Genomic DNA, 16,210 nt, shown 5'->3' with positions numbered 1-16,210 from the left:
TACTTATATGGTTAAATGATTTTTGACATGGGTGCCAAGATCTTTCAGTGGATAAAGAGCAGTCTTGGGGCGCCTGGGTGGCGCAGTCGGTTAAGCGTCCGACTTCAGCCAGGTCACGATCTCGCGGTCCGGGAGTTCGAGCCCCGCGTCAGGCTCTGGGCTGATGGCTCAGAGCCTGGAGCCTGTTTCCGATTCTGTGTCTCCCTCTCTCTCTGCCCCTCCCCCGTTCATGCTCTGTCTCTCTCTGTCCCAAAAATAAATAAATGTTGAAAAAAAATTAAAAAAAAAAAAGAGCAGTCTTTTGAACATATGGTACTGGGAAAGCTGGATATCCACATGTTAAAGAATGAACCTTGCACCATATACAAAAATTAATTCAAAATGGATCTAAGGCCTCAAAATAATAGCTAAAACTGCAGAATTAAAACATAGGACAACAAACTCACGATATTAAATTTGGTAATGATTACTTTCATATGACACCAAAAGCACAGGAAAGTAAAGAAAAAATAGATCAATTAGACTTTATTAAAATGAAAAACTTTTGTGCAACAGAGGACACTACCAGGGGAATGAAAAGACAACCCACAGAATGGGAGAAAACATTTGCAAATCATCTATCTGCTAAGAGATTAATATCCAAAATATATTTTAAAATCCCTAAAACTCAACAACAAAAAGCCAAACAGCTTAATTTAAAAATGAGCAAAATTTTTGAATAGATATTTATGCAAATAAGGTATATAAATGGCCAATAAGCCCATGAAATATGCTCAATATCACTAATGATCAGGGAAATAAAATCAGAACCACAATGAGATTCTACTTCACACACATGATGCCGGATACTATTTTTAACAAAAGCAGAACATAAGTGTTGGCAAAGATGTGGAGAAAATGGAGCTTTTGTTCATTGTGGAAATGTAGAAAGCTGAAGCCATTGCTGAAAATAGTATGATATTCCCTCAAAATAATTAAATAGAAATAAAATTATCATATGATTCAGAAATTTTATTCCTGGGTGTATACCAAGACTCAACCCCATATTTGTACATCAATGTTCCTAGCAGCATTATTCATAATGACCAAAAGGTGGAAACAACCCTATTTCCATCAACAGATGAATGCAGAAGCAAAATATGGTAGGTACATATAGTGGAATGTTGTTTAGCCTTAAAAAGTAATGAGGTTTTGACACATTCTAGCACATGGATGAACCTTGAAGATATTATTATATGTGGAAAACTCAGGCACAAAAGGCCAAATATCATGATTCCATTTCTGTGAGGTATCTAGAATAGACAGATTTGTAGAGAGAATAGAATCGTGTGTTTTAAGGTAGTTTATAAATATAGTAATAACTCTGACTGACATGCTTAGTGTAACAAGAAGTAAAGATGAACAGGACACAGTCCCACCTATGAAAGAGGCTCATGTGAAGCAGACATGTGTATAAACAGTTGTACAATACCACAACTATTTAGTTATATGAACAAAGAGTTTGAATACAAGAATACAAGAATACAGAATACAATTCTGTTACCTGGTTATAGGGAACAGGGCAGGTTTCACAGTATATAGTGACATTTCAACAGTTTTTAGAGGTAAGAAATATTTTCTCAGATGGACCAGAGCAGGGAAAGAAATGGAGCAAGAATGTTAAGGTGTTTTCAGTTGTAAGAGGAGTCATAGAGATGTAAAGATACATGGTATCATCAGGAAATGGAGCTTAGGACAGTATGGCCAGAACATAGGCTAACATGGGGGAACAGGGGATTATCATAGCACAGAGAATTGTAGATAAGGGCCAGCTTGTGGAGGATTTTAGACTGTGAATCAGTGAAAAGGCATTTGGATTTTATTCTTAGTTAACTAGGATTCTGTCAAAGGTTATCAGCAAGGGAGGGATGTGGTCATTTCTGCATTTGAAAAAGAAATATGGGGCGCCTGGGTGGCTCAGTCAGTTAAGCGTCCGACTTCAGCTCAGGTCATGCTCTCACAGTTCATAAGTTCCAGCCCCGAGTCAGGCTCTGTGCTGACAGCTCTGAGCCTGGACTCTGCCTCAGACTCTGCTGTGTCTCCGTCTCTCTCTGCCACTCCCCTGCTCACGCTGTCTCTGTCTCTCAAAAATAAATAAATGTAGAAAAAAAAGAAAAAAAAAAGAAAAAGAAATGGGTTTGTAGTAGGGAGAATGGCTTGGAGTAAAACTGGAATTAGGAAGTATTTAGAAGGCTATTAAATTGGTCATGTTAAAATATAATAAGCTCCTGAAGTTAGAGACACTTTCAAAGGTGAACTGACTAGGTGATTCACAGGGTTAAGGGTGAAGAGCGATTCTGACATGCACACATCTCAACTGTAATCTGAAGAAAAATGCCTCAGAAAGCAGTGTAGTGTATTTTGTACACCTTTACTTTTGGAAGAAGATGACTTCAGAATTGTCTCCCCCCCTCCCCAGATATATAGATAAAATTCTAGGAGTGTGACATTGGAATGAAGATTTTTTCTGCCTTAAAGAGGGCTAGGACATCTTCTGAATTTTGTCTGCTTTTAGATTTAAGCTACATACCAGGATAGTCAAGTAGGATAAAGTTTTCTCATAGTGTGCACTGTTGAATCAGATAAATTGGATCAGAAGCAGAACGGAAAATGTCCTTACAAAATATAGCCTGTCTTATGTTCATGACTCCATATTCCCACCGAGGGTTCTGCACCAGTTCTTTAAAAGTATGCCTTTCTGCAAAGGCATAATTTCAGCACAACCACATATGTACACAGCTGTCCAATTGCAGGGACAATGAAACACCAGAGACCAGAGGCTTTGCAATGTACACAAACGTACATTATAAGTTAATAGGTTAATAAAACTCTAAAACTGAAGTCAAAGAATACTGCATGGTAGTTATTGCTAAAAGCAGTATGTGTTTCCCTAAAATTCAATATGATCCTCTTTCATAAAAATGAAATAAAAGAATATCAACACAATATTTTCAAGCAACTAATTTCTCCCCTCCTCTACCTCCAATAATTCACTGAAAGTCATTTAAGTAAGGTGCAGCCTTTAGGTTACTGAGTAGAAAATGGTTCTTTTTTGTTCTTATTGTCATCATATTTTGGTGAAATCTGAATCCTATGCCCAATATTCTGCTACACTATTGACTCCTGTTTTCCACATTCAGAAGCTGATTTTAGTCCTCATTATTCTTGACAGAATTTAACCTTTTGAAAAAAATTTCTTCCTCATCTGACTCTCTAATACCTTTCTTTTCTACATCCTCCTTGATGGTTCCTTCTCTCATCTTTGTCATTTACAACTTATTTTTCCCTTCTATATGTTGGAACTTTCCAAAGGTTGTTCTGTTCTTACCATTGTCTTCTTTGATTTTCTTCAAAATCTATTACTACCTCCTTTTTGCTGAATATTCCTTAGGAGGTGAGGTTTGGCTCTGCTTCTAAGCCATTGCACACGTTATTGCCCTTTCCTAAAAAAGGATATCACATTATAGTGATTTATGCTCATTTTTCAGATTTTAGTCCTTTGGGACATCTTTCCTTATGAAGCTGGAAACCTTTCCCACGCATTATAGAGCATCCTGTTCTACCTTTACAATAGCCCCCATGTTATAGCGTTTATCTATCTTTGTATCTATCTATCTATCTATCTATCTATCTATCATCTATCTATCTATCTTCTACCTACCTACCTACCTATCATCTATCTATTTATCTGTCTATCATCTATCACCTATCATCTAACTATCTATCTATATCTTGCAGTGATTCTCAGAACCGGAACCCCAAGCCAGTAGCACATCATTGTCACCAGGGAACTAGGAAAGGCAAAATCTGAGGCCCCAATGCACATCATGTGAATCAGAAACTCTAGGGTTTGGCTCAGGAATTTGTATTTTAACAAGCTCTCCAGGTGATTCTGCTACAGGCTAATGGCTGAGAATCACTGGTATGTTGCAATTGCCTGGCTTTGGGCTGATTTCCCTACTAGATTATGAACTGTTTTAGAACCTGTGGTGGAATCTTTTTGATTGTGAGTTCAGTATCCAGTGTAGAATCTGAATCATTGCTGCTATATAAAACTACTCTGTTTCAATGCATGGACAAATAAATGAGTAAATGAATGACTACTTTTTCTTATGAGCTCCAATTCCATAGCTCAGGTATGGAGATTTGTATTGGAGGGCTGGGTCACTTCAATGTCAATATCTCTAATAGGAAAGTTGACATCTAATACTCCTCATTAACACTGTCCTCCAAAACAACTGCACACATTTGCTTCTATAACCCTGACTGACTTTTTGGCTCTCTGACTTCTCCTTTTCCATCAATACTAAAATCATTTTCCACGCTACTGATAGAAAAACCTTAATTATCATCTTTCTTTGATGAATAACTTCAAAAAAATAAAAAAGAATTCCATTTATTCTGAGTATAAAACTAAAACATATTCACCATTAAAAAAATCTGAAAAACTCAGTTACACACACAAATAAAATAAAAAGCACTGGAAATTCCATACCTCTGAAAGAGCCATTATTAATTGATGCATGTATTCATTTAACTTTTATTTCTATCATGTTTGCATTTCAGTGTTTGCTCCGGAGCATAATATTTTGTAATCTACTGTTATTGTGCTATTTTGGATGTATTTTCCACAGATTTCTTAATGGCTGCATGATATTTTTGGCAATAATTTGATGTATCCTCATCCTTCCTTAATTAATTGGAAGTTTTGTCAAAACCTTTTCATTACCTCCACCCTTGCAGTCCAGGCTCTGTCTTGCTCCTGTAACCTATTGCAGTAGCTAACTATGCCAGATTAATTTCTCTAAAGTTTAGTTCTGAGGCACCTGAGTGGCTCAGTTGGTTAAGCTTCTGGCTCTTGGTTTTGGCTCAAGTAATGATATCATGGGTTGTGGGTTCCAGCCCCACATCCGGCTCCCTGCTGACAGTGTGGAGCCTGTTTGGGATCCTTTCTCTCTCTCTCTCTCTCTCTCTCTCTCTCTCTCAAAATAGATAAATAAATCTTAAAAAAGTGATGAAGTTTATTTCTGAGCAAATTGCTCAAAAGTCAAAGAGACTCTCCAGTGCCTTCCAAATAAGGCCAGGTCCTGAACAGGACTATCAAAGATTCCTGTTGATTTCTTTTGCATACCCAGGCTCTTGGTGAGACTGCTCACCATTTTCTCGGCATTTCCTCCATTTTTCCACCTTTTGAATTTTGCCACTTCTGTGTCCTGTCCCATCATTCTTTTCCAATAGCGATTTTACTCAACTAGCCACTTCAGTGTGAGACCTCGCTAAAATCACAAACTTCCTGCCTTCACAACCAGTCCACTCCTTTTCTCCTTTCTTTGGTCTATTTTTTTTTTCCTCCTTGGTTCTTATAACCATGTAACAGACCATATATTTGACTTACTTAACTTGCTAATTGCCTCTGTGCTTGCCTGTAATAAAAGCTCCATGAAGGCAATAATTTTGCTTCTGTCTTATTTATTGCCATATCCCTAAAATCTAGAACAATGCTTAATACATAAAAGACACTCAGAATATATTTGAAATAATGAATGAATGAATGAATGAATGAATGAATAATGAACTAATGAATTACTTAATAATGAATATTTACTGGCAAAATTCTGCAAGACCTCAAGGAAGTCAAAGATCTTATTCCAGTATTTTGCAAATAGTTGCAAACATTCCCTACTGAGTTGTGCAGTGTGAATCCAAATGACCAGTTAACATGTCTCTCTTCCCTGAAGACTTTCTTTAGGACTTCTGCTGAAGGTGATCTCTCAGCTTTCTAAAGACTATTGACCATTAGTTGTGGTTACGATATGTATTGCATACTGAATTGAGTTATGCTTATATGTTGCCCTTCCCACTGAGTAATAGAGAAGCTCCTTTAAGGCAGATACCAATTATCTTCATATCTCTTGCAATTCTTAGTGCATTGACAATAAGTAGTTCTAAAATTAAACTATTGCCGCAAATAAAATTAAAGTATTACCAAAAGCAAGGAGGGAGTTATACACGAGGGCATTTTACCATTGTCCTTGTTAAAGATGTATTTGTCTATTTTTCTTTTTTTAAAGAATACCCATTATCTGCACACTGGTTACTATCTCCAAAGAAATTACCATGTGAACATTCTCCATCTTTGCAGATCATTAATGCTGCACTTGCTTTGGCTGCAAGACCCAAAAGTCAAGTGGTCAAAAAAAACATGGAAATGTACAAGCACACATGGGAGAATCATATCCACGTCCTCACCGAAGCTGTAGATGACATCACAAGCATTGATGACTTCCTCGCTGTATCTGGTATGTTTTAAATCTTTTAATTTATACGTTTGCTCTTGTCAGTTTTCTGAAGCAGGGTAATTCTGAATATAATTAATTTTATGCAATATAATGAGACTCTTTTTAATGATCATCTTTCTCGAAGCAAAGTGCTGCTATGTGTGGTCTACTCTAAGATAATGAGCCTCATGCCTGATAATCCTTACAATTCAACAATTTACATTGTGTCTCTAAAACAAACTCTTATTCATGGACAAAGCATAATTGAAAATAGTAGCTGCAATTTTTAGGCATTTTCTGGCTTTTCGAATAAAAAATCATCTCCCCCCTGTAGTATATTTACATCTTTTTCTCTCTCTTTTATTATATGAAAAGTATTGTCAAATTAGTTTCCATACGACACCCAGTGCTCATCCCAAAAGATGCCCTCTTCAATGCCCATCACTCAATTCCCCCCCCCAACCCTCAGTTTGTTCTCAGTTTTTAAGAGGCTCTTATGCTTTGGCTCTCTCTCCCACTCTAACCTCTATGGGGGAGGGGAAGGGAAAAAAAAGAAAAAAAAAGAGGTATTTACATCTTTTGATTTCCCTGCACTTCTCTTCCAAGAGTTTTTCTCCACTCAGAATGGATATATATATATATATATATATATATATATATAGAGAGAGAGAGAGAGAGAGAGAGAGAGAGAGAGAGATTGAGATGGATAGATACACAGGAAAACTCTTCATTGATTTGAGATACACTATGTACTTCAGCTTCCTGTATATGTATTTGAATAACGGTGATCTAAACAATCAAATAAATAAATCTAAACATCTAACTATGTCACTTAGATGTGTTTGAGATTCCATGTCAAACCTAGATGATTCTTTTATTACAGAATAGAACAGCATCCCACAGGATTATGAAATTATTCTCAGAAAGCCATATTCTCAGAAGCATAACTTGGGTTTTGATTATATTGTTGTAATAGCAAAGAACTACTCTTTAATCTTTTTTATTTGTCTTAAAAATTAAGGCTCTCTGCTGCTTCCGATTCCGTGTCTCCCTCTCTCTCTGCCCCTCCGCCAGTTCATGCTCTGTCTCTCTCTGTCTCAAAAATAAATAAATGTTAAATTTTTTTTTAAATTAAGGCTCTCCTTAAAATAAATCACATTTTCCTTTTTTTTTGAAAAGAGATTTTCTTGGAATGTGACAGTTTTTTTTATAAAATGCAAATTCTCATGAATTTATAACATTATTTCATCTTTTAAAAGTTTCCTGATGTGGTTTGTCTAACCTGTGGAACTCATTTCTTTCATGCATATATATATTCTCATCTTGAACAATAGTGTCAGAACCCTAGTATATTTTCATGATACATTAATGATATGAAAATGTGTGATAATTAATTTTTTTTAATTTTTATTTATTTTTGAGAGAGAAAGAGAGAACGTGAGTGGGGGAAGGTAAAGAGAGAGAGGGAGACAGAATCTGAAGCAGGCTCCAGGCTCTGAGTGGTCTGCACAGAGCCTGATAGAAAATTCATAGTAATTGTTTCAAAATTGTCTTATTTCTATAGAGCAAAAACTTTGAAAATTATAAAAAGTGTATGGGAAAAATAGTAACATTCCTTGGTTCCACTATTCAGAAATAACAACCACTGATATCTGATTTATTTCCATTTATGTTTTTAAATAAGTGTGTCATTAGGTATATCATAAATATTTAGCTGAATTTTCCCACATCATTATATATTCTTTTAAAAAATCATTTATCTGTTCTTCTTTGGTTAGCATTTATATAAATTGAAATTTTACTTGCTATAAATAATGTCTTGTTAAACATATTTTTGTCCATTTGCTGTCTTCTTAGTATAGATTTTGTGCATATGTGTATCCAATCAACATCTTGAATTGGGGCAATCTTTTGTTTAATTGTTAAGTGTTGAATTCTGGTTTTTAGTTGGTTCTTTAGGTTACAAAACAAAGGAAACTTCTCATAATACTCTATGTTAAGGCAGTTTATTATACGTATACTAATAGCACAATAGGGAGACTCTCCAGGACACACGAGAACAGGAACCGTAATTGGCCAAGCCTTGCATGATTAGAGCTGTAAAAGGCTTGGCATCTGAGCAGCTCTGTAGGGCCTCTGAGCAGATGCTTATGCTTTTTCCTTTCAGTGCTGGATTAACCCGACCTAGCAACCTTCTGAGTCTGCTACTTTCTGTGAACAGAATGCTGTGCGTACACATAACAGAAAACTCATATGGAAGTTTCCTAAATAACAAAAATCTCCAATTACTTCATGTAACTAGATGTTTAAGAAAGTTGATTCTAGACTTACTAGCGAAAGCATACCAAAGGACTTGGATAGGAAGTGAAGATATGTGAGGAATATCACTAACATTGTTTAGAATTGTCAGTACAGGGTAATAATTAAAAAGTGGACTAATATTTAATGTATCTCATTATTGCTTTAAAATTCTTTATAGATAATGCACTCCATTATATTCTATACCCAGGGTGAACTGTTCCTAGTTGGCTGCTCTTTGGATGCCCTAGTTGGTAGTGGTTTAGGTTATTAATGACCTATGTAGACATCTCTGTATTCCACTGACTTTCCATTATGGTTGCATCTCAAAGCATTATACGTACCACCTAAGGTAGGAAGGCAAGCTTGTTGGCTTCAAGTTATCAGGAGGAAATCCTCCTTGGGTGATTCCATCAGACTTTGTCTTACTTGTCATAGGTCAAAACTTGTTCCTGAATCTATCTCTGGACAAATTGCTGGCAAAAGGAAATGGGATTTCCATGATGGGCTTGGAATGGTGATTAATGGTTAATAACTGACCAAGGGCCAGAGGAAATGGTAGTCCTAATTTGTAGAACTTCCTGATTTCTGTGGCATAAATACTCTCATGTTGACAGGTGTCAAGCTACTGATGTGATGTCACTGAACTCTGAGTTGGGAAGAGATTTTATAAAAACAGGTCTTGTGAGCTGGTGTAAACATATCCTAGCAAACTGCTGGACTTAGAACAGTCATAATTCAACCTTTCTGACTAATGACTTACCATACGAACCAGATCCAGGGTTTTATGAACAGAAAAGAAGAAAACATGGCTGTTGACTAGAGACATATGTTTACCCCAAGCACTCAGTGACATCCACTCCTTTCTCAGGTCTCTGTGCTTTCATAAACTTACCTTGTATTAGTTTAGCATGAGCCCCATTGATGACTCTCATTACATTGTAACTTTCAACATCTGTTACCACAGATAATAGCATCTTTTCTCTGAATATCCCTAGTCGAATAAGTAAGAATCTAGCTGGCTTTATACATCTTTTTTTAGTATGTGGCTAGAAGTCCTAAGTATAAGATCCCAGGGCAACCAATGGATGGGTAATCATGGTTCAAATAGCTGTGATGGTGGCTGTCTCAATCTGGCAGCTTTTGTGTGGAGCTGATTTTCTTAGAAAAAGTTGCAGATGTGATTAGCAGTGAAATACTTCTCTGCTGGTACTTTATAATAATCTTTCAGAATATGCTGTTTGTACTAACAGACTTCTGATTCCTGTTTGCCAGGTAGAACAACTGAGAAGTTGGTTCATATTTGTGAATTATCTAGAGAATATTATATTTTCAAAATTTTTATAAATATTTCATCCTTTTCCTGGGCTTTCTTTCAGTAGTTGACAGCAATACTCAATTCTTTTTTTTTTCTTTTCTAAGAATAAATAATAGAGGCCCTGAAAAGATCCCCATTGTCTCCTAGTCAGTTATGAAAATTTGGAGATTCTTAGAACATCAGCTCTCCATATTAAAATATAAACAAAACTTAAAACCTAAAATTGGTGTGAAAGGATTCTTGGAGTTTAAACTATCATTTTATTGTCATTAGCAAAGGTAGAGATCACATCACTAAAATGTCTTATATAATGTTTTAGAATAATTAAATAATCCAATATTGACTAATAGCTCTTAAAGTAATAGCAAATGTCTTTTAACTATTGCACTTCCAAATATAGAAATATCATTGATGATTTTTAAGTTGTATATTTATATCATCACCAAATTTCTCTTGATGCACAGAAGTCAAAGTACCACTTTTTAGAAGCTATTTTTGGATTCTTTTGTTTCCAGCTATACACAGAAAACTCTTAACATAAGTACAATCAGTTCTTTCTTGAAAATCATAAGGAATATAGCCACCTTGTCAATTTATAATTTATTATATATTTAAAATTTTTGTGTGTAAAATTAAAATGAAACAGTGAACAAAAACCCACCTGTAAAATCAGAAGGGTGTTTGGCAGGCTAAGTTCTCTGACATTCAGTTGTCCAAAAGAGGCCCTTTTTAGTTAATGTTATTTATATAAAAACTTCCAGTGTCTTGCAAGTAATTAGAAAAAGTTCTTAAATGCATAGATTTTCAAACGTTTTGCCCCATCACTTGCCATAAGAATTATTTCCACACCATTCACTATGTTTTTTTATCACTCTCTGAAAATACGTGTAACAAAACACTTGTGAGAAAGTTGCTGATCTGAAAGATTCTTTGACCACATCAACGTCTGTCTTTTGTATAGACAGAAGATGTTTCTATGTGAGGAGATATAGGAAGCTCTATCTTTCCAGCCTGCCAGGATGCCTGAAATCCCCAGGATTAGTTATCCATGTGGGAGTATAAAAATGTTTAAGATCTCTGTTTAAGATGCAAATTTGGAAGAGGAAACATATTAACACATGCCTCAGCTTTTAGAATCATTGCATTAATTGACTCATTATGAGTTATAACCTCAAGGAACTAAATTCAGAAGTAAACGTGGATAAGAGAGGAAATGACTTGGACCATAAGAACTATTCAACAATTAGTAAGAGCTGATTACATGTGAGGGTTTGTGAAAATATGACCTTTCTTTCATTTATTCATTCATTCATTAAATATTTATTGCATAATTTTAAGTGCTAAATCCTACAAAAGCTACCGGAGATTGAAAAATGAGTCAAAGTTAGTGGCAGAGCTAACTTGCAAGAAAGCTGTGATAATGGGGATTGTTGGAGGGAGGAGACTATGTGAGGAATGGAGTAAGCCATGGACAATGGTTTGGAATTTTCTGAAAGAGAGATTGACCACTTATTGATTAGCATAAGCACTACCATTCCCTTATTGTAAAAAGTTTTCTCATTTTAAAGATAACATCCTACTGACTCTCAGTGAAGTCAATATTGAATATTGAAGGATGTCTGGAGATCTTTTACTCCATGTCCTAGATTTCTCTCTACTACATCCACTTTTCTCCATATCCATGACTCTCACCCCAGGTTAAACCACTCCCTTTACCTGAATTACCACATAATCTTTCTAGTTGAATCTCCTGCTTCCAGAGTTTTGCTTGAAGGCTGACTTTCAATAGGTATATGCTGAATGAATAAAAGTACTTATTCCCCTTTTTAATTCTATGCAAGATTAATTTGGGGAGGTTTATGCCTTAGGCTTTCAATAAATGTATTCATCTTTGGAATAAATAGTTAAAAAAATCTTCAAATTATGAAAAATAATTTTAAGCATAAATCATCACAATGTTCTGTGACCTTGACTTAGTGACACAAAGATAACTCTGATGCTGCCCTCAAAAATGTACTAACAAAAGCCTCTGTATTCATGACATTGTAGTGAACATGATCTTTGGCTGCTAAAAAGTTGTAACTGAATCATTTGAAAAAGAAAAATGAAAATAAATAGATTTATAATTTTCTTTCAAAATTAATACCAAATAAACACATAATATTAGCAAGATCAAATGTTGTATCAATTGCATACAAACTAAGCACTCTTAATACTCAGTATAATCTTTATAATGTTTATGAAATAGGCGCTGCGATAAAAGGTGACCAACATAGTATGTATCTATGCAAAGATAAGTTATATGATGTAATTATAACCAATTATCTATTACCATATGCACTTATATATCTCTTCATCTTATACCTATTTGAAATTTTTGTTGGTTAAAGGCATCAAGACATGACACGTTTCAGTAAAAATATATTCCCTTAAAATTGGGATTTGAAATCAGATTGTGCAAAAATTGATTTTGATAAAAATATATTGAATGTCAACTGCATGCAATGCAGTAAGTATGCTGCAAAGTGGAGAAGGATGTAAAGAAGGAAAAGGCACAATGTTTGCTTTCAGAGAACTCACGATCAAGTATACACAGATCAGATCCCAAGGGATCTGATTAAATGCTGTGTAGTTAATGCTGTTGAAATGTCAGAGTATTGAGGGAACCATTTTTTTTAACATGTATTTATTTTGGGGACAGAGAGAGAGCATTAACAGGGGAGGGTCAAAGAGAGAGGGAGACACAGAATCTGAAACAGGCTCCAGGCTCTGAGCTGTCAGCACGGAGCCCAACACGGGGCTCGAACCCACGGACTGTGAGATCATGACCTGAACCGAAGTCGGACGCTTAACCGACTGAGCCACCCAGGCGCCCTGAGGGAACCATTTTTAAGGTGATCCTGTTTGAACTGAATTGTTGAATTGAACCTTGAAGAAATTGGAAGAGCATCCCAGAAATAGAGAAAAATGTGTGAAAGCACATGGTGGCTTCATTACAGGAATAGAGGGTACATCTGGTGTGAAAAGTCAATGGGTGGTATTATATAAGACCCTAAATATTTGAGGAAGATGTAAATAACCTAAAATATTTAATAGTAGTGTCACAGACTATATCAGTTTTTCAGAGCACTAACTCCAGATGCTGAAAACCACTCTTATCGTACAGAATGAAGTAGATAGAGCTAAAAAATGATTTAATTGTTCTTAGAAGGAAAAATAAAGTAAACCCCATATCAAACAGGTCTTCCCTCACTTTCTTCACCTTGCCTCCAAGAAATTAAACATATGAAACATCCAAGGTGCGATAGTAGGAAGGTGAGGTGAGAGCCAATTTGATGACTTTAACCTGGCTCAGGATGAATTAACTCAGGTGCCCATTTCCCAAGGAAAGGATCTCTTCTTCATCTGAATAGTGCGGTGATGATGTATAGCCAGAATCTTCTGTGCCATCGGCTAAAATCAAAAGACAGTGTTATTGTGGTTCTAAGATCTTTTGTTCCTCTTGGTTCTCTGTGATTATATTTTCATGTGATGGTATATGCCTCAGTGATCTCTGTGGAGACTTTTAGGGAGATTATACACACAGCTAGCTTTACATAAGTCATGGAAAGACAGGTAGAAAGCATGCTTTCAAAAATGGTTGAATAGGTTCCCCCAAAGTAATCCATTATTGCTCTGTTGATAATCATGTTTTGAATAACCACCTAAACTTACATGATGGAAGCATAGTTTGGGCACGGGAACTGGAATTTATCTCACACATCATTCCATGTACTAACAGGCAAGTTCACTCAAGATGCTCTCATTGAATGAACAATAGATTACTGCAGGACTATTGTTTGAATATTAAGAATTTGATTTTTAGAAAAGCTATAATTAGAAGTCATTTTTATTAAAATCAGATTTGAGAATTTTTGTCAGAACTTTAAGGTAAGCTGGAGGAATCATCAATAATCTTAATGGTGAGGTAACCAGCACTATGGGATTATGTCTTACACTTGTATATAAAGGTAATAAATATTTCCTAAATTCTGAAGATCTAATAGCTATGTACTTATAAAACCTCTGAATGATAAAATAGACTTTAGTAAGGGATTTTTTAAAAAAAAATTCCATAGTAAATGTATGTACAGTATTAATTACCATATTATTTGTGATGGACACATGGACAGAAATTTTCAACAAAAACAGAGAATCAAAGTGAGTCCAAAATTTCATTTGCATTTAGTTATTTCTGAACAGTGTCTCAACTGTAAGCACGTGCATTTATTTTTTTTAATTTAAAAAATTTTTAATGTTTATTTTTGAGAGAGAGAGAGAGAGACAGAGCACAAGTGTGTGTGTGGGGGGGGGGGGGGTGGTGTCAGAGAGAGACGGAAACCCAGAATCTGAAACAGGCTCCAGGCTCTAAGCTGTCAGCCCAGAGCCCCAAGTGGGGCTCAAACCCATGAACTGTGAGATCATGACCTGAGCTGAAGTCAGAAGCTTAACTGAGCCACCCAGGTGCCCCTAATACATGCGTTTAATAAGTGTAATTTGAGTAATTACACTTAATATGGTGACTCCTGTGGGGGGAAAAAATCCTTAATATGGTGACTCCTGTGGGAAATTTTATAGATTAGATGACGGATTCAAAGGAAAGTTTCTCCTTCCCATACAATAGTCCCCCACCTACTTGTGAGTCTAAGATGTGCTCCTGAGCATTCTGAAAGACCAAAGTCTTCAGTCACAAATAAAGGGGTTTTGGGCAGGAAAAGCAGGATGCTCCCCACCTATATTTTCTCCAAAGATAGGAAAAATGGAAAGAATATGCCTCCTGCTACACTGGTGGCTGCAGATACAAGACCTGAAAGTATGAAGTCATGTATCTGAAATTGAAAATGTGTGTTGGCATACTTTTGGGTCTTTAATAGCATCCTGGAGAATCTTAACAAAACAGTAAAAACCTCTTCTTACAGAATGGCTCCAGAGCTTATGTTGTGAACAATTTATGTATATTTGAGAAATACAGCTAGGAATTACATTCTCACAAAGCATATATCATTCCTACTAATATTTCACCACTGAAGGAAATCCTATAGATGAGGCATCAAGACAATGGATTGTATCTCTAGAATCCATGGGATGCACAGGAAGAGAAGAATCTGGAGTGGGTTAAGCATGCTTAGGATTGATGATTTTGTCATTTCCTACCAAATCTTTGGAAAATAACCTCAACTCATTAAATTCCCTTCTCTAAAATATCAATAATTATATTATTTTGCCATGGTCTGAATGTTTGGGTCCCACTGAATTCTTATGTTGAAACCGTAGTGTCCTATATGAAAGTATTAGAAGGCAGGGCCTTTGGGTGGTACTTAGGTCACTAATGTGGAGCCCTCATGAATGGGATTAATCTTCTCATAAAGGAGACCCTACAGAGATCCCTAGCCCCTTCCACTATGTGAGAACATAGTGGGAGGCATTGGATATACACCAGGAAGAAGGCTCTCATCAGAATACAACCATGCTGGTGCCTTGATCTTGGAACTCCCAGCCTAATAAATTTCTGTTTATAAACTACCTAGTCTGTGTTATTGTGTTAGAGCAGCCTGCACAAACTAAGACACATTTACTCATTTATTTAACAAATATGTACTGAGCACCTACTAGGTGATAAGACTGTTAAATTCTGAAGATAGAACAGGACTCTCTACCTTCTTAGAACTCACATTCTTTCATGGTTGGGAGAATTAAATAAAATGATAGACAATAAAACCATGGTTTGTGAGCATAACTCATTCCAGAACCATGCTTATAATCCAAAGCACTTGCATACCAAAGCTAATTTCCCCATAAGAAGTAATGCAAGCTCAGATGATTTATTCCACAACCCAAAAATATTCATATAAAATGATTATAATACTGTAATATAATATAAAATAATAAAGAAAATAACAAAATATAAAGAAAACAAACTGATTAACCTGCACTTACCTTTGAAAACCTTCATGGTTGGAGTGAGGGAGACAAGAGAGGGTTATTGTGCAGGACGACTTTCATTATCACTAATGGATGTTGACTGTAGTACAGTATTAATAAACTCTTGTCATATACTGTGTTTAATGTAACTAGCAATAAGGCAGCAGGGGAAAGGGTCTATATCTGCAGGCAGCCTGATCTAGAATGAAGCAAAGCATTCCTAAGCTTACTGTTGTATGGAAAAGCAAAGGACTGGCCATAGGTGCTTTTTATTTTTTAATATAATTTATAGTCAAGTTGGTTTCCATACAACACC

General features: G+C 35.8%; 1 protein-coding gene across 4 annotated transcripts in view; it reads left to right on the top strand.

Moving 5' to 3' along the window:
• Positions 1 to 16,210, top strand: part of CTNNA3 (catenin alpha 3) — a 1,797,955-nt gene that overhangs the window by 1,203,135 nt on the left and 578,610 nt on the right. For 3 of the 4 annotated variants that reach the window (XM_045437558.1, XM_045437556.1, XM_045437557.1), the window contains one exon: positions 6,182 to 6,338. In XM_045437558.1, coding sequence (XP_045293514.1) covers positions 6,182 to 6,338 — 157 coding nt within the window. Of the gene's footprint in view, positions 1 to 6,181; positions 6,350 to 16,210 lie in introns of those variants that run through there. The other variant, XM_045437559.1, reaches the window with a different exon arrangement.

Source organism: Leopardus geoffroyi, chromosome D2 (assembly GCF_018350155.1).
Source record: "Leopardus geoffroyi isolate Oge1 chromosome D2, O.geoffroyi_Oge1_pat1.0, whole genome shotgun sequence".
Taxonomy (NCBI): domain Eukaryota; kingdom Metazoa; phylum Chordata; class Mammalia; order Carnivora; family Felidae; genus Leopardus; species Leopardus geoffroyi.
This window is presented reverse-complemented; position numbering and strand designations above follow the sequence as displayed.